Source organism: Lytechinus variegatus, chromosome 12 (genome assembly GCF_018143015.1).
Source record: "Lytechinus variegatus isolate NC3 chromosome 12, Lvar_3.0, whole genome shotgun sequence".
Lineage (NCBI taxonomy): Eukaryota > Metazoa > Echinodermata > Echinoidea > Temnopleuroida > Toxopneustidae > Lytechinus > Lytechinus variegatus.
Genome location: NC_054751.1, coordinates 19,707,233 through 19,726,989, shown reverse-complemented (window position 1 = coordinate 19,726,989; position 19,757 = coordinate 19,707,233). Strand labels below are relative to the sequence as shown.

The 19,757-nt window shown below is 34.6% G+C and overlaps 1 protein-coding gene across 1 annotated transcript in view; it reads left to right on the top strand.

Annotated features, from left to right (window-relative positions):
• LOC121425538 (slit homolog 1 protein-like) overlaps positions 1 to 19,757 on the top strand; it is an 89,570-nt gene that overhangs the window by 12,731 nt on the left and 57,082 nt on the right. Inside the window, exons 5-7 of the mRNA XM_041621618.1 lie at positions 3,490 to 3,628; positions 17,651 to 17,722; positions 19,147 to 19,218. Of these exons, the coding sequence (XP_041477552.1) occupies positions 3,490 to 3,628; positions 17,651 to 17,722; positions 19,147 to 19,218 (283 nt within the window). The remainder of the gene's footprint in view (positions 1 to 3,489; positions 3,629 to 17,650; positions 17,723 to 19,146; positions 19,219 to 19,757) is intronic.

Sequence of the window (19,757 nt, the reverse complement as noted above, 5' to 3'; positions counted from 1 at the left end):
CTCCAGCGGGTCTCATCTGGTGCGCACCTGGCTTGATGCGGCTGACATGCCCTGTAGTAGTCTGGACTGCAGACTCCAAGTATCTCTTCTACCAAAATTGTTTTTTATTTGTCCAGATTTACAGACTGCAAGCTGGACTGCCATATAGAAGACTGGTGTTTTTAAGTTCTTCTATTTATTGATATCGGTTGAGGTTCATGAACACAATGGGTGATTTCAAATCCGGTGTTGGCATTGGTGTTGGAAGCACAAATTGGATTGCTTCCCCGAGCTCCAAAACCTATTCTGAGGTTGTAAAACTGAGCCAGATCACATTATTGACACCTCGACAACTTTCAGGACCATCTTCATTTTGTTTTTAATGGGTGTTATAATCATGTACAAATTTTACCTAACACTAACACCAAAAGGTCAACACTGAACTTGTAATCACCCATTGAGACATGAGACAATTTCTTTGTAAGGCTTTTCACTGACACTGAAGTTTTGATGTTCAACATAATACACCAACCTCCAAATTTACATCCTATCAGAAGGATATGTGAATGACTAAAGTGTTGATTAATGCTGATAGTTCATGAAGCGATTGATGAATCAAGCTTTTTATGAAAGCCTATTCACACAAATGATTCATAGCATAACTGCGAAGTATTGATCAATTCACAAAATTTTGTGAAATTATGTGGAAGGAATTTTTTTCTTCAATAATGCAAAATTGTCCATTTTAATGCAATCCATCTAAATAAAAACATTAGAAAGGGGGTAAAAGTAGAAAAGATGGAAAAGAATCATGAATGAAGCATGGAGGAAGAGAAATAGAGAGAGAGAAAGAGAGAAAGGGAGAATGTGTTACATGAATATAAATCCAATTGTCTGTCATGCAGAACAGCATATACGTGGAAATGTGAAATCATAGCTTGAAGGAAGACACAGATTCAGTAACACCTTCTACAAAAGAGCCCGCCGCTCAAATCAGATTTTGCCATCTCGCCTCTGCCTATTCGGCTCTCCTCGGGCGGAAAATCCTCGGAGGGTAGGAAATTATCCCCCCTCTACCACCAGCATTCCTCTATATAGCTCCCTGGCCGAATTGCTGGAATGGATGATACTCATCGTCATGGATACTTGTAATGGGCGCTCTGTTTTACCGCTTCTGTTTTGTCATTTCTTTGAATTTAAACAACACCTCTAAATGCATTTATGCATTGTGGCATTGATCTGTTCTCCATTTCTTTTTCTAAATTTTACTCTTTCATTGATTATTTTTTTCTCGATGTGCTTTTCTTTCTTCGTCATTTCTTGCTGTTGCTTACTGATTCATGACTCATGTACTTTTATTTGAACAAGATTTTTAGAATTTCGTCATCCTACCTGCATGTAGGTGATCCAATTTTTATATATCTCTGTTTTGTGTTTAATGTTTACAGACATATTCTGCTCCATGCTCTTAGTCATAATATTTGATGAACTTTTCTCTTTTGAAAGTTTTCTTTTTTGCATTTCATTTTGAGGTTGTTGGGAATGTATTTCCAGGGCTGTCTCCCCAAGGTATTAAGACTAGAAATCTTACAATTTCTTTATATCAAATTTATCATAATTTATTCTTGTGTAATATTCAATTGAAGCATTCATTTCAAGGCTAATTATAATATAGTTATTTTTGTTTCATGCCTCATTTATTTGATGAATACTTTAGTTTAATCCTTATACTTATATGTATAGTGCAACTTGAACTTGTCAAATAAGTGATTTCTTAAATTGTCTCATTGAATAGTCATGAGATGAAAACATGATTGAAAAATTCATATTTTGTTTGAAATCTGTCCCTGGAATCTAAATATGTATCTGATGATGCAACTTGTTAGAGTGCACCTTGTACGTTGGTCTATTGGTAATGGTATTTTTTCTCTGTATACTTTGAAATGTCTGCCTTGTGTCTGCCGCGGAAACCGATATCCGAAGCCCTTGTGGCAAAGCAAGAAAGTTAATCGTTAGGGCTGCGAAATTCACACTATAGTCATGAATGGAGGGACACTCTTTCCTAGCTTTCCTTGGATACTGTCAGTTTCTGTGATTGCGTGCAAAGCAAATGAACAGAAAAATCAGGCCAAAGATGTTATTACTTTTACTTTTGAAAGAAAAATGTAGAAAAGGGGCTTACGCTATAAGTTTACTTTGCATTTCTTGCAATTTCTTCACAAAGAAACTCGCAAACATCGTCGGCTGGAGTCAGGATTTTTTTTGTGTTGATCAGACGTGGTCTTGATACCATGTTTCTGAAATGAAATGAGATTTGTGGTTGCCTAAGCGCTGTAAGCGATACTTTAGCAGAGAACAATGGAAGTGTTGGGGGTACGTGCTGATCAGGCCGCGCTCGATTTCCACCCACTAAGCACGGCAAACATGAGTTTCTCCCTTCCTAGTCATGCTTAGGTGATGAAGAATTGGAAAATTATCCTTCATCAAATGCATATGGCAGGCAGTCCATGTTTAACTAGATTGATTGTCATTGATGAAATAGATCACATTTACTCTTTCGAAGCTTTTCGTTTCATCAAAAGTCATCATCAAACAACATTGCTATATACTTAGAGAAATGTATGAAACTTATAAAAAATACAGAAAGTGATGTCTTTTAGCTCTTTCCCCATCTTTCTCTGTTTCTTTTTATTTTCTTTTAAACATTTTATATTTTTCGTGCTCCTCATTTTGTGTATGATACATTTAGTGATATAACTTATTCAGCATTGGTTTTCAGTTAGATATTGAAACCAAATATGATAAAATTTGAATAACTGAAAATTATTTTATATAATTATGTTGTTAATAAGGAATAATGATTTCAATAAACTTGAATTTTTGTTAGGACTTTTGAAAACGTGAAACATCCAAAAGATATTCTACCTTAATAATATATTCATCTCAAAAGTATTCTGAATGGCATATATGTACTTTTGTTATATAGTTCCAGTCATATTGCACAAAGTAGTTATTCTTTTTCCTGGTTATTTCTAAATAATGGATAAGCTTTGGGATGCAACTGCTGCGGAATCAAAAAAATCAAATTATTGGAAGGGGAATCATTTGAACAGATATTCATTGTATGAATAAATAAAAGAAAAAGAATATTTTGGAGATTTATCCCTAATTTAGTGGTTTCAAGCGTTGAAACATCACAAGGAGGCTTGCTTGTCAAGTTTGTTTGTTTGCATTTATTTCTGCGTGAAAAAACACAATACAAAATTATTTATAATTACAATATGCAAAATAATTCATAATTTAGTTATCAAGCTATGACTTTCAATTTTAATACTGGTGGCATCAGTCGTGTTGTACTTCATCATGTGTAGAAGAATGAAACAGATGTAGATAAAATGAATCCTATGAATAATTCCAGTATATATATGCTTATGAAATTGAGCACATTCGGTAGACAACGTGTGCGAAGAAATAATGGATATTGACAATTTTTGTTCATTCTTTTGATAGGAAATGAAAATCATGAAGCATTGTGTGAAGTGGAACCACTGTGTCCGGAGAAGTGTGAATGCACGTCAAAGTCTGTGGACTGCAGGGCAAGGGGGCTGACTGAGTTGCCTGACACTTTCCCTTACCACATGATGGAATTGTAAGTATTTATTCTTGATGTATATTCACATTTTGTTTGATTGATGTTGATTTCGTTCAGTCATCCTTTCATTTTTTTCCATCAGCCCACTCATCTATCCTTTATCCATTAATCCATCTACCTATCCACTCACCTCTATTAGACTGAGAATGATTGTCAATACTGTCTCTTGCATTTCATGAAGTCCTTCAAACAGCTTTCCAAGAGATCAGTATAATTTCATTACCAAGTACAGCAAAAAAAATCATGAAAATGTGCTTCATACAAATTAAATGCATAGCAAACAGTTTTAACTGTTTATTCAGCTTCATTTTAAGAATTTCAACTTTCGTGCAACTTATGCACGAAAGAGCAATATTTCTACCATATCCTCTGTCATTTTCATTGCTGCAAAAAAATGATGAAGGGAACAAGTGTGTGAACAGGAGCAGGAAGGGAGAGGTATGAATGGCAAACTTATTTTTTTTTGTTATGACTTGGACGTATTTGGTAGGTTCTTTGAATACCTTTAGCTCACCTGCGTATTTCAAACACCAGGTATGGTTGGTTTGAACAACTGTGAAAACATTTGAACAAGCCTCCAAAATATTTCCTCTTCGTTCTTTTCAAGGGAGCAGCCACTGTGATATTCCTGGGAATTAGACAACTTGGAAAGAAATACAAATTGTAAGATTAGAAGAAGGCAAATTTATTGAAATCCTAGTTATTCGCAGGAATTGGGGATTGTTCTGAATTTTGGTGGATTGTGTAAGGTTTGGCACACTCAGTCAATATCGCTAATTCTCATGAATTTGTTGAAAAGTGAGGCAGATTGGGGACCAACTGTTGACTTGTCGCAGTTGAAGTGTTTGGCCGTGAACTTGAGTGCTTGTTTGGTTGGTTGGTGTGTATATGATTTGGTGGTAAAAGTAAATTAGCTCTGATACCCCAGAAGGAAATAGCGATAATGGTTAAAGAAAAGAGAGAAAGGAAGTTTTTCTTGATTTCCAAACAGCGCCGCTGCACCTGTTGAATCAAACAGCATGTGCCACCCTCTTTGGTGGGTGGGTCTTCCAAGCGGTCACAGTTGCCGGTTTGGGGTTTGTGCAGAAGCGCTAGATATCCCATCTATCTTGTCAAATATCACAGGCATGTTCTTCCATCATATCACACCAAATGAAAGTAACTAAATGAAACAGGGGGTGAGCAGTACTGTCAGTTGGGCAACTGTGTTTCTGAGAAATATGAGGAAGAGAAAAAGAGGAAATGTTCTCTGAGATATGTAGGAAATATCTATGAGTGAAATGCTATCCACATTGACTAAAGGCATCCCAAAACACTATTGACAGCATTATGTTAGAATTTGTGTCTTGCAACCAGCTTACAAATAAAAATTGTAGAGAAAAAACACAAACAAGAATGGATACCCCAGAAGCTTTGTTCCAGAAGTACAGGTGACATTGTCAACATTTTCAATTTGATGTTGATAGTTGCAAAATAATGTCATACTTTTCAGGGTTCCCTGCCCATCAGGGAAATAAGGAGAAATTATTTGACATTTTCCAGTTAGGGAAAAGTCAAAGAATTTAATGAAAATGCCCCAAATTAGGGAAATGTTGGGGAATTTAGATTGGCCCCAAAATTTTTACATTGCATTGTTTTATACTGCCAATAGTTTACGGTGTCGACTTAGAAAATGGAAAATGCGTGAAGTTGGAAATGAATTGATATAATTTTTCATAGAATTTTGAGACAGCATCAGGAAATTCCTGATGTGCTAGGAATCCCGTTTTTTTATTCTTTTCTGTTGTATCCTACCCCTCTGATGCATTTGCCAAATAATATTTTGTTATAGGATATTTTTTTACTATTTCCATCCCCCATCATACTGTTATGCAAGTGAGTCATATAATATTGGATTGTCAGTATGAAACTTGGGAAGTTCAGCATCAGTATCATCATCATCAGCAGCATATTGAATCACAGAGCTTAACTTCCTGGAAATGTTAGCATGACATGGGGTCAAGACACTTTTTATTTTCAACTTCAGTTAAAATCATGGGAATATTGTTTTGGAAAGATGATATTTTGTCATGAATTGTGATGGGGTTTAACATTCCTTTTGAACTTTGATGGTTTCAGTCTGTAAGTTTTTGTTTTCGAAAAAAAAAGATGACCATGCAGTCCTGTGAGGGGACCTAACATGAGGATTAGGCTCTATGTTAAAGGTCAAGTCCACCCCAGAAATATGTTTATTTGAAAAAAAATAGAGAAAAATCGAACTAGCAAAACGCTGAAAACGTCATCAAAATCGGATGAAAAATAAGAAAGTTATGACATTTTAAAGTTTTCCTTTTTTTTCACAAAACAGTGATAGGCACAACTCAAATTTATTCTGTTTTTTATTGTTTGAATTGTACAATATTTCATTTTTTACAGATTTGACAATAAGAACCAACTTGACTGATTCATATAGTATTAAACAATGCTCACTCCACATGTTCAGGGAGGAATTAATATTTGCTTCACTTGATAATGAGGAGAGAAATAGAATATTACCTATTTCGTGTAATAAAATACAAAAGAATTAGTGCGTGGATGACGTCATCAGTCTCCTCATTTGCATACTCACCAGGATGTGCATATAACTGTTTTGTGGAATTGAGCAAAACTTTAAAGTGACATAACTTTCTTATTTTACATTCGATTTTGATGAAATTTTCAGTGTTTTGCTGTTTGGATTTTTCTCTTTTTATTCAAATCAACTTTATGTTGGGGTGGACTTATCCGTTAAAAACTCTCCCTTTTCTATCTTTATCTTTTTTTCATATGATTGTTTCATTTTAAACAACACCTTCCCTAATAACCCAAGCGATCAATGTTGCCATTAGCCTAAAAAAGAATCTTTGAGATCCATTTACCTTGGTGAATTATGTGTTTAAAATATAGAAAGGGCACACAAAAGTAAGTTTTATGTTTGATTGGAACTCATTCTATACAGAAAGTAAAAAAAGTTTTCATTTTATTTTCCTTTCATGACAAGAAAATTTGTGCCATTGTTTTTAAAATAGCGTGTTGGACTCTGTCCCAAATCGTTGATATAATTTCCTGTGCACTCTATGACGTTCTAACCTGATCCATATTTCCATTTTTATTTTCTGTAAAATGCTGATAATGCAAGAGGGTATTACAGAAAAATTGCAGGGATTTAGGATAAACAGGCTATTTTTGATATTTTATTATCCTTTCAATTGTAACTTCCTCTTTTCAAAGTTTCATATCATGTTATTTAACATGTTTAATGGAATGATACTGGGAAATGAGATGAACATTATGATCAACATGAAAATTCCAATTGCCATGACATCAATAAATCTCCATTTTTAACATTCTTTGTAGGATGAAATGATTGAAAAAAATATGACTTGAAATTTATGGATCCATGGGGAGAGGAGAAAAGAAGAAAAGAAGGTCAAGTCCAAAAAAGTAGATTTGACCTCCTAAACTCACCCCATCTGTTTTGCCTGGAGCATATCCCGCAAATCTGCGTAGAAAGTTTTTATCAAATTTGTATAACCCTCTAATCACCTTTAGATTAATTTTCATAGTCCCGTAATGGGGCAGTGCCCCCTATTGCTTGCCCCTCTTTTGTTGCCGAATTTTTGTCTTCTGAGAATTGGAACGTCCCAATGTCCAGAGGCATTTTTGACCATTGGTTTCAATGGTTTTCAGTTAAAGACCATGAGAGCTTTAAAAAGAATAGCACAAGTCCTTCTTAATGAACATCTAGGGGATTGACTGGTTTAGTTCAGAAAAATGTCTTTAATCTATTTCTTCGCTCTTAAATTCTTTTCTGTTTATTAGTCTTATTTTGTTTCATGTGTCAGATTCATTTTTTTTCTATAATCTTTTTTACACCTGCACTCTTTAATATACTTTTTGTCTTTTTCTAGATTTCTGTTTCATCACATTGTATTGCTTTCTAACCACTTTCACACTTGTCCATTTCCACTTTCTTTTTTCAATTTTTAATTTTTTTCTTTCCTCAATATCACTCATGGGTCAGCCCCTCGACCTATGTTCTCTTGCTAGTGTATTTTTTTTTTATCTTCGTACTTTTTTTTTCAAAACCTATTTCATTTTAAAATTTTCATTGAATAAAAATGTAACATTCATACTTGACTGCAATATTGATATTCTCTTTCAATATCCTTTTATTTTCTTCTCCCTCCATTTCTCTTATTCCCCCTTCTCCAGCCACCTCTCTTCTCCTTTCCCCACCTCCATTTCCGCTCATAAAATCTCTCTAAAAAGTTCATTCACTCCAATAATTCTTATTTATTTCTCCCTGGTGCCAACCTGCTTTTATTGCTCTCTCACCCACTTAGTCCAATAGAAGTCTGCCACTTTTAACTGATGAATTTTACTAATTTATGTGACAGTTTCTCATTTTCCACTAAAGTGATATATATATATTGTGTGTGTGTGGGGGGAGGGGTGGAATAAAGGCTGTTTTTCTTATGTACTTTCAAAGTTAGATATATGACAAACTTTTTTAAAAGCACTAAATTGCAATAATGTATGAAGTATAGCTAAAGTATAAAATTTTGTGAAGTAAATTACAAAATATTCCCCCAAATGAATAAAACGCCAAATCATGAAGAGCATGTTAGTCTCGATTCCCTCCATTTTAGTGCATTAAAAAATATTCTTTAGGCCTAATATAAGTTTATATTCCTTGTAATCTATATGTGGAGTGCAAGAGGTCAAGGTTTGTTTTAAGATTAATTAGCATGTCAATTGCTGACATGACTTTGAAGTTGTGGATCACCTGGGCAACCTGATGAATTCAAGCAAACTGGTATTCCATCATTCTTAGTTACAGTTTTTATAGATGGCAATAAAAGTGTGGAAAATAGCAAAATGAGAAGTGAAATCTTTCAAAATTCATGGGAGTCAACCTTGATCAAGATAAGAAGTGTGACATATGGGGAAATATGTGACCCCAGAATATTTTCTGCCATTGCTTTCAGTGATGCTGAGCTGAGTGAAATTGAAAACAATGTTTTGTATATTATCGAGGTCAGAGGTCAAGCTCCCTAAAGGCATGGTCAAGTGAAAGAACATCTAAGATGTCACTTTATGGTGTCTGAACTTGGAGTGATGTTTCTATTTACAGAAGGTTGGATGATTCTGGCCATCTAGTTTTTGTCTCACCTGCGAAGCAGAGTGAGACTATAGGCGCCGCTTTTCCGACGGCGGCGGCGGCGGCGGCGTCAACATCAAATCTTAACCTGAGGTTAAGTTTTTGAAATGACATCATAACTTAGAAAGTATATGGACCTAGTTCATGAAACTTGGCCATAAGGTTAATCAAGTATTACTGAACATCCTATTAAAGTTTCATGTCACATGACCAAGGTCAAAGGTCATTTAGGGTCAATGAACTTAGACCATGTTGGAGGAATCAACATTGAAATCTTAACCCGAGGTTAAGTTTTTGAAATGTCATCATAACTTAGAAAATATATGGACCTAGTTCATGAAACTTGGACATAAGGTTAATCAAGTATCACTGAACATCCTGCATGAGTTTCACGTCACATGACCAAGGTCAAAGGTCATTTAGGGTCAATGAACTTTGGCCGAATTGGGGATATCTGTTGAATTCCCATCATAACTTTGAAAGTTTATGGATCTGATTCATGAAACTTGAACATAATAGTAATCAAGCATCACTGAATATTTTGTACAAGTTTCAGGTCTCATGATTAAGGTCAAAGGTCATTTAGGGTCAATGAACTTTGGCCAAATCGGGGGTATCTGTTGAATTACCATCATAACTTTGAAAGTTTATTAGTCTAGTTCATTAAACTTGGACATATGAGTAATCAAATATCACTGAACATCCTGTGCGCGTTTCAGGTCACATGACCAAGGTCAAAGGTCAATGAACTTTGGCCGAAGTGGGTGTATCAGTTGAATTACCATCAAAACTTTGAAAGTTTATGGATCTGATTCATGAAACTTGTACATAAGAGTAATCAAGTATCACTGAACATCCTGTGCGAGTTTCAGGTCACATGATCAAGGTCAAAGGTCATGTAAGGTCAATGAACTTTGGCCATGTTGGGGTTTTTTGTTGAATAACCATCATATCTCTGTAAGTTTATTGGTCTAGTTCATAAAAAGTGGACAAAAGAGTAACCATGTATCACTGAACATCTTGTGCGAGTTAGAGTAGTATTCAAAGTCAGCACTGCTGCTATATTGAACCGCGTGATGCAGGTGAGACGGCCAGAGGCATTCCACTTGTTACCTTATTTCTTCTTCATCAGCTCTCTTTCATTAGCAACTGGTCTTAAAGCAGACGGTGCATGTATAAACATCATTCCTTTCATTTCTCTTCTTTTCATACTCTAATGTCCATGTATCTATATAATTTAGAAATGAAAAAGGAATGGCCAAATTGCCCACTGACCAAGAAAGTAATTGGGTTTGGTGGTCTTGGAACTGATTTTGAACACGAAATGCATGTTGGGGGGAAAACGTAAAAAAATCAAACACTTGTAAAATAAAGAAATGAGTTTTAGTCACTTTGTTTCTTAATACCTCTTTCCTTTTAAATTGCCCTTCACATCCTTCTAAATGTCTTCTCATCTGATAACTGAAAAAAAGTACAACAGGGTGTAATTGCTCTATTACTAGATAATTTATGAATCCCCTTCCTTTCTTTCAGCTTCTATGCAACTTTTTTATATCATTTTCCTATCGCTTCCTCTTTTGCCCTTTCTCTGAACTTTACCATTTTTGTTGTCTACTGGAAATGTGTAACTTGTATCCATCAGGCTCTAATGATGTCACCGGGGTCAATGACCTCAGGTGAAATGCCCCATAGGGTGAGGTATTGTATGGATCTGAAACTATTTCAATAAGCCTGCTCTGGGAAATAACCAATTAGGGGGTCAAATTATAACCACTTTTTCCAAATTCATACATTGTATGTTTTTTTTTAAAGAAAACAGCAAATTTTTTATTTTCTTTAAGAAAAAAAAATTGTTATTTGAAGTTCATTTCAAGTGGTTTATCAGTTTGTTTTGTATTTTTCCCTGTTGAAGTTGGGATCGAGGGGCTTTAAAACTTTGAGATGAAATTTGCAGCTTGACTAGCAAGATGAGAACAAACTTCTAAAATGATCAAATTTCATTACTCTACAACAAAATGAAATGATTTTATTTTGATATCTATTTAATGATGAGAGCCTAGTTCTAGGTTAATAGGAACAGGAATTCATTGACAGAGGATTATTGCTTTATTTTTTTTTTTGGGGGGGGGGTTGAATTCGCAATGCAGTGCCATAGAACTAGCAGTAGTAGATGTTGAAATAGTAGCGAGAGTTTGGTATTAAAAAAGTGACAAAAATAATTTTTGTAAAATGGACCATAATTAGTAGCAAAAAGGGGTTTTGAAGTCAGATAGACAGTCTAGAACTGTTTCTGTCTTCATTTAGGTAACATAGTTGAATTTCTGAAGTTTACATGAAAAAAAAACGTCTGACTTGAGATCTCCACACTATTTTAGAGATTCTTTCCAGAACATGTAAATATGCCAACTCATAAACACAGGAAAGTTGGGATAAATGCATTAGAGTTCATGTGACACTTTTTCACACAGGCAATACAGAGGCAGTGTTACAACATGATGTCGCAGTTTTTAATACAAATATTGCGCTTGTATCCTCTGTTTGTTGTGGTTGAAGAATTGTTGGGAATTGATTGTACTTCTGCCTGCTATCATTATCAGTATCATCTTATGTCAATCATAGAGTCCTTGATGCCCTCAACGGCCAACCGAAAACCAACCTGCCAAGATATTTGTTGTCATGGGAATACATGTACTTAGTGATTTCATGCTTGAACTATTATGGGATATGAATGCAAGGATTTTGTTTTGCAGAAAAACTTTACAAAAAGCTCACATTACAGATCTTATCGTTTTCATGTTTACGTGATTAGACCAGATTTCAAATTGCAATTGGAAAGCTACATTGACATTGAGGCTTAAATCAAATTTTGAAATCAAAATAATTATACAAGTTATTTTCTTCAAGATATGCTTGAGGCGCAGCCATCTTAAATATACCTATTGTCTGTGTTTAGCGTGAATTGTGATGTGACTTTTAATTGTGATGTTACTTTTTTTTTTTGGGGGGGGGTTATGTAGCTTATATTTCTTCCATTCCCCTTCCTATTTGGCCATGATACTGCTCATACCAGTGATAGCTTCAAATCAAAACGATGACACTGTTTGGGACATGGTGACTCAGAAGAATATATGTATACATTGTAGTGTGACAAGGCCCTAACCCAGTAAATGCTATTCTCAGGAGATTAACTACTACGGTAATTCTGCTCTTGTAAGTTGTGGTGCAAATTCTGAGTGCTTCAAATCTGCATGTTCTGGTTTAAATGCGATGAGAACCAATTCAAGACCTGTGGGTTTGACATCTCACTCCACACCAGCCGAGGCTTTATCGCTATCTGCAGACATCCAATTACATGCTTCATAGATCCTACCAATTGCTAGTTTGTTTGTGGCCCAATTGCGACAGGTTTCTTAGCAGAAGATCATGAGAAGACAATTAAAAGTTCAAAGAATTTCTTGGTGATTGAGTCGGTCCATATCTTAGTACAGTATTCGCTGTTTGAAGAATATCTTTTTTAGTAGATCAGAAAATATTCCATGTAACAGAGGCATATAGTTTAGAAATAAGGCACATTTTCAAAACATCTGGCATGAAAATGATACAAATAGGCAACATTGCAATTACAATTTCTACCCAATTTCACCTTATAATCTACTTCCTTTGTGAAAGAGTGTTTTTCTCTTTAAGTTGACATCATTGTATGTGGAGGTGGTGGGGGGGGGAGAGGGGCATGGCAGTAGAGCAGAATTTTCATTTAAACAATAACAATTCAAGCTTATATTAATGATTAAAATTAAGTCTTAGTACATGTCTTTTAGTTCTAGAACTTCTGTCAGTTGTGTGTAACCAGGCATAAAATGGAAACTAAATTATATGGGCTAGGCTGTTCCCCCCCAAATGTCCAAAACAGCCCTCGTAAATTGTAAAAAAAACAAACTCTTGAATTGCTGTGGATTCAATACGAACAAATGTAGGAAAATTCACTCATGTTCAGATATATACACGTATGTGTAACCCATATCACCTTTCATATAAAACAATTAACATTGCAATTTAAAAACAAAATGGAAATTGATTATTTTTCGGGGGGGGGGGAGGGGGTAGGAAGAGGGTGGTAAACCACAATATTTTAGGAATTTGTGATGTATTAAAGAGGTCATTGTCACCAACATTTCCTTATTGGTGAGAACCTGTTTCCTGACCACCCCTGTTCTTATAACTACCAAATTAACTCACAACCCCCAAGCAATATTTCATCTTCTAGGAGACCCACTAAAGACCAAAGTCTGAAAAGTTTCTAGGATATATTATCCCCACGTGGATCATTATGAGGTGGGACCAAGGTCATGTTCAATATTAATATTCTATCTGGTTCACACAAGGATCAATGTACTTTGGTGAAGGAGAAATAAATAATTTATAGATTTATGAGATATACTTAAAAAAAAACTGAAAATTAAGATAATAAACAAGAAATTGTAAAGAAAAGGGAGCACAATAAATAAATTTTGATGATTAATATCTACTAGTAGACTTACTATACCAACTGTTTCCTGTACACTTTTGATCAAATACTAGCTTCAAAATAAATTTTTGTGGATACAATATTTTCTCATTGTTAAAAACAGAGAATCAGGTGCTCAGATAATTTTTTAAATTGGAAAATCTTATCTTTTAGTTTAATATTTCTTCCTGCATATCTTATTGCATATTCTCGATTAGCAACTTTTCTGATGTTAAAAATTTATATCCATATAGATTCGGTGGTTCAAATAACATTTACATTGTATGTCATTTAAAATCAATGGCATTTTATTTCTCATGAGAAAATTGCATTGAAATAAATGCCCCAGACCACCTTTTAATCCCATCAGAGAATTGATGTTAATCAAATCAAGTTGGATTATCTTAATCCAATATGAATTATGGCTTCTTTCTTAGTCATATTTGTTGTTCTTTCGCATTGTCTGTGCATTTAAGCTATCTGCGTTCAAATCTTATTATGGCGGTCTGCTCAAACGTATCTCTTATGGGCTTAGCCTGGATCCGGGCAATTGTATTTATTCAGTATTTAATTTTCTAATCCGTTAGTGGTCTTGGATGCTAATGAAACATTCTTTCAATTCATAGAACACATATCTTTGATTCTAGTTATATCTGCCTTTTGCAGACTGTGAAAATAAGGATTGGATATAGTTTTTCAAATGTTCATCGATTGAATTTCCAAAAGTTTTTGTTAAAAGAATGCAACATTGCCATATCTGCCCTGAGTATATTTGACAAAGTGCTTGTGAGATTCCAACCGAGTCCATAATTGATTGGAATATGAGTTTTTTTTTAATGTGATGACATCTGGGATGATTTTAGGATAGATAGATTGATGGATAGGTACTTAGATAGATGGATGGATATTTAGATAGATAGATAGACAGATGAATGGATAGCTATAGAGAGAGAGAGAGGGTTGCAACAGTATATTTGGAGCACACATTTTTCATGTTGCATTCGCATTATCCATTTCGATAGCACCACATTATTATACGTCCAATGGCGTAATAATGTCAAGGGCCATTTATCGATGGAAACAAAATAATGAATTCTTTGGGATTGATCTGTCATTGTGGTAGAGATGACATTGATTTCATGGCTGATTTAGTGATGCCCAGTAGGGGGAAGAGATGCAGTCAAAACTCACTTTATTCTGATAACAATGGGTATCATACCATGCTGCACCTAATGAAGATTGATGCCTGTAATCAGACAAAATTACAAATGACAGTCCCGTTTGTGGACAAACGGGGGATGGCAGATCGTAAATGGCATCGTTATGGGGGAAATGAGGGAAATTCGACAATGGCGGAGCAATCTAACTTGGTATAATGTCTATATCGCCATGTCGTCTGACTGGTGGATCACGTCTTGTTTTCATGAATGGGCCATTTATTAGTGGAGTAATCAAATTCACATCTGTCTCAATTTGGTGGCAGATTTCCTCGTCGCAGAGCCACCATTTTGCAAATGAAGATGGCCCAATTCTATATGCCTTGCCGAGGTTGAATTCTGATCGGGTTTATAAACATTGCAAGGCCCTGCTCATGGTCATTGACATTTAATTCATTTACTCGACTCCATATGCCAGATTTTTGTATTGTCATTCATTTCATCGCGAAATATTCTCCTCATTGTTATGTGGTTGTTTGCATTTAATTGATAAATTTATGAATTTGATAGATGTGCCTTTGACACCTGGTAATGGGAAAGGCAGGAATTGGATATTTCAAACTAGCTTTTTATTTCAATTTATATGTAATGTTAAAAAATGAAAAACATTGAAGATATTATGATGATAAATGTAATTTGAAATGAAATTAGGGTTTCATTTTCAAAATAAGTTGATGGCTGTGATGACAACATTTTTATTTCTCACACATACCTTCAACCCCCAATTTTATACACTCACCTTGTAACACACGTGTAAAGTACCCAAAGACCGAAGGAATCACGCTGCATTATGATTTATTACATGTTATTTCATGTTCAGAATACCCAAGCTTTCAAAAGGAATTACACGTTTGTATAAAAAGCCCGGTTCCTTTGGCAAGGAGGGGGATGAATTTGTGCCAATGTTTTTCCACAAAACCCAAATGTTTTCATATTTCAGCAGAGAAATATTGACATTCGGCTTTTGACGACAGCCCCTTGAGCGATTCCCAAACTAATTCTACAGCACATTTCTGCCTGGCTGTTTGTCTGTTGGGGCCGTTGGAGCCAGCCGCATTCTCTTTCTCTAACTGATATTTTGGAAACATTTGAGGGGCAATTGAGGTAAAGGCAACCACAATCCTTGTACACACTCTCTCTCTTTCATTGATTGAGAGGGAGAAAAATGGTATGATTTCAGATGTATGGAAAGCTCCCCTAGCTGTTTTGAAAAATTCATTTTTTTCTCTCAAGATTTATCGGTTGCCCAAGGAAAAAATACCAATGTTAGCAACTGTTTGGTATTTGATAAGAATGTATTGTAACACAATATGCCTTCCTTCACCACTTTTTTTTAACGGTCCGGTGGAATTTCGCGTAAACATTCAAAAGTGTGTGTGTGTTGGATGTGGGGAAGAGAAGGGCGGAGGAGTGTAATGTTACACATGCACAGTCGAACCAACGAATCTGAATACAAACCGACCAATGGTATCTGGTATTAGAAATGAAATATTACCTGTGATTGGTCTGGTGTGGGGTTGCTGATGTAACTGTTTCATCCTGCTCTGAATTTGGGAACTCTTTGACTGAAATTTAGGCATGAACTTGAGATGAAATACCTGGAAAAGTTGTCATGCAAGGTGGTTTCCGACTTGTAACCTCGACCCAATGTCCTATTGGGTTGTTGATGACTCCCCATTGAGATTGCAGTCACTGATGAGATGAATAAAAAGTATATAATCAACAAGATGGATAAATGATTTATAGTGAAAATATTTCTCCCCCTAGTTGTATTTTGTCATTCTTAACTCTTTTTACCAAGTTTCTGTTTTCTTTCTGTGCAAAATCTCACATTTCTTTTTTTAGAATTAAAGATTCATAAGGATTTGTTGAACAACACTAACTTCCTGGAAAATGTAATTTTCTCAGAAATTGACTCATTTTAAAAACGTCAAATTATCCATTGTTTTTCTGAATTCAATATAGTTCTTAATAAATCGATAATGCCTCTTCAACTCCTTTTACCATTCAATCCAACGGCTATTCCTTCTCATGCTTTATTCGGGAAATTTGTCTTCTCCCACTATGTTTATATTTTTATCTTCCTCTAAAAGAGATACAAAGAGGAATGATTTAATATTCTTTTAAACTAATAGTTGTTACCCATCTTACTTTGAAATATTACACTGGGAATATAATCATATAGAGGCAAACTGTCACTCCTGACACTACTGTGTATACTTTGCCAGTCTAAATAGAAATGGCCATTGAATAAAAAAGTTTAGTCAAGTTCTGGAGGGAATTCCTATGAAAGGGGGGCTCATCCACCCCAAATCACCTCCAAATTTGTTTGACGTTTTATGACAAGTTTCTTTGTTAGCATGGCTAAACAGGAAGGAAGGTCCATTACATATTTTCTTAACCCTCACCTGATTTATGTGTCTTGTGTTTTGGAAGAACAAATTTCAAAAGTTTTATTTCACTGAATTTAAGGTTATAAGGGTATTTTGCTAGCCTTTGAACAAGTTTAAGAACAATATTTCTGCTCTTAGCTACATGTATGTATTTACTCCTTGCAAGCCAAGTGTTTTCCTGCAAGAAAGAGTCACGCAAGAGCGCCACAGGGTTCACTATCCTCTGTTTCGTGGATTTCCTAGAAAGTTTATAGCAAATTATACAAAATGAAGATTCTTTACCAGGTTCCGTGAAAAACCTTTTTTCAGATTGGAAGAAGTTATGACTTGAGTAATTTTGTGTTTTATCGTTTCACTTCTGTGCCCTATTCATAACAAGACATAATCGATATCTCCTTTCAATCTATAATCAGTTTACTCTTTAATAGACATGTAGTTATAACTTAAGTCAATTATGTGAATCTGATCAAACTAGTGCATCTGTCCTTTCATAGCTAGTTTGCAAGCTTTTGTATGTAATGTAGACATGTATATACAGGTCTTTTACAGGCATAATTTTTAACAATTAAGTTTGCGATCATTTGTATAATTTGGAGACTGCCTTCTGAAAGATATGAATTCGTAAATAATTTTGGTTTATATACAGACAAGCCTCAGTTCACTTTTATTCAGCTTTTAAGTTAAAGCTAATGAACTTCAATGCAATCATTCTATATCTTTCAGACGATTGGAGCAGAACTTGATTACAGAGATTCCATCCCGAGCTTTCTCACCATACAAGAAACTTAAAAGGATGTAAGTATTATGAAAGTGTTTTTTTTTTATTATTCCCTTGAAATTTTTGTTCTATAAACGGATGTGTGCATGTACATGTTAATAGTTTCAGGAGAAATTAATTCAATTCAAACTTATGCAAATTTATTTAAACTCAACAACCACTTAAAAGGTTTTATATTAATAATAATAATAATGGTATATTTACCCAGGATAGCCGCTTAAGTTCCGGATACTGTTCTCCCAGCGGGCCCTGCTATTATTATTACCGGGCTAAGCTAGGCTACCTATTCAGGTGCACACAGCTTTTTGAGGAATTACTTCCTGCTGGTACCCATTTTCCTCACCTGGGCCAAGTGCCACACACTGTGGATGAATTCCTTGCTGAAGGAAATTACGCCATGGCTTGGATTTGAACCCACGACCCTCTGGTTCAAAGTCCGGAGACTAATCCACTAGGCCACAAAACTCCACAATATTTAACAATAGCTTGTTTGAATTAGATAGGTTGGATGGATAATTACAAATAAATGAGTAAGTTTATAAAAAAGGAACCTAATTTCAAAAGGATCAAGTGAAATATATATACATTTCCAATGTATTATCTGATTTGTATTGAAACAAATATAATAATGAATGCAAACAGGACAAGATGACTTACTGTTATGCAAATGGAAATAATGAATCTGTTTTTTTAAATGTAAGGTGTTTTAGAATTTAGTTGCCCATAATCTTTTCCAATGCAACATATTCTAAATGCTCACGTTGATTTAAAACCGTTTCATGAATAAGGTCATCATTTGTTGTTTTAAAAGGGGAAGTTCACCCTGACAAAAATTTTATCGTAAAAATAGCAGAAAAATAATAAAAGCATTTCCGAAGGATTGAGGAAATCCATCAGAGAATAAAAAAGTGATTAGAATTTTAATTGATATTTGATTTGTGACGTCACATGCAAGCAGCTTTCCTACATATCGTGTGGTAAAAAAGCTATGAAATGTAATTTTCTCAGAAAATTGAAAATGGTTTTTACTGTGCCATCAGTATATCAATAAACTAATCATGTCACACCTGTTCCTATTAAGAAAACAAAAGTAAGTCATCGCAAACCATTAAAAAAGTAGAATTTATATTACATAAAATATGGGACAGCTGCTCGTTTATAACGTCACAGATCTAAAATTTAAAATGTAATAACTTCCTTAATCTTGAAAGGCTTGTCCTCAAATCTTCAATATTTTTTATTATTTTTTGTGCTGTTTTTGCACCCAACTCTTCTATAGGGCGAACTTCCCTTTAATGCTTTTATAATCAGTAAAAGCCACTAGTAGACTGATCAAAATCCAGACCTCCTGTTCTGGCTGTCTACCTTTTAATCAAACAAATGATAAATTATGAATAGAATGTATCAAGTTCTTCATACTTTCATCTTCATTTTTTCTCAGAGATTTGAGTAACAATCTGATAGAAAACATTGCAGAAGATGCCTTCAGCAGTCTCAGGACACTCAACTCACTGTAAGTATTTCAAATTAATCTGTTGCCTGCTCAACTGGGTGCTTCCTGTATAATATCAATGGGAATTGCAGAATTCATGGATCTATGGGTTAATATGTTGAGATCTACTTCTGATAACACTTTTGTCTAAACTAAACAAAATAAATGTGTAGACCTCATAATGCGGACTTGATATGAACCTACATGCAGCGTATTCATTATGTGGTATTTGGGCAATCAAACTTAAAATCAATCTGTGTCATTATGATTTCAGCTTACTTGGCCCCTTTTCATTTTTATTTTTAAGATGTAGATTTTTTCTTAATTTTTAAAAGAAACTATCTCAGAGTGGTTGAAAATGATGACCATGAGGTGCCTACGAATTGTATTCTGTAAGATTTTTTAATTGCTGAAATTTAGATTTTTGTAAAGTATTATATACATGTATATTAATTTGTTATTGTAAAGCGCATTGAAATGTTAATGTAATGCGCTATATAAATGTAACTTTTTATCTATTATCTTATTTATTTATTTGAAATTTAATAATTTTTGAGAGT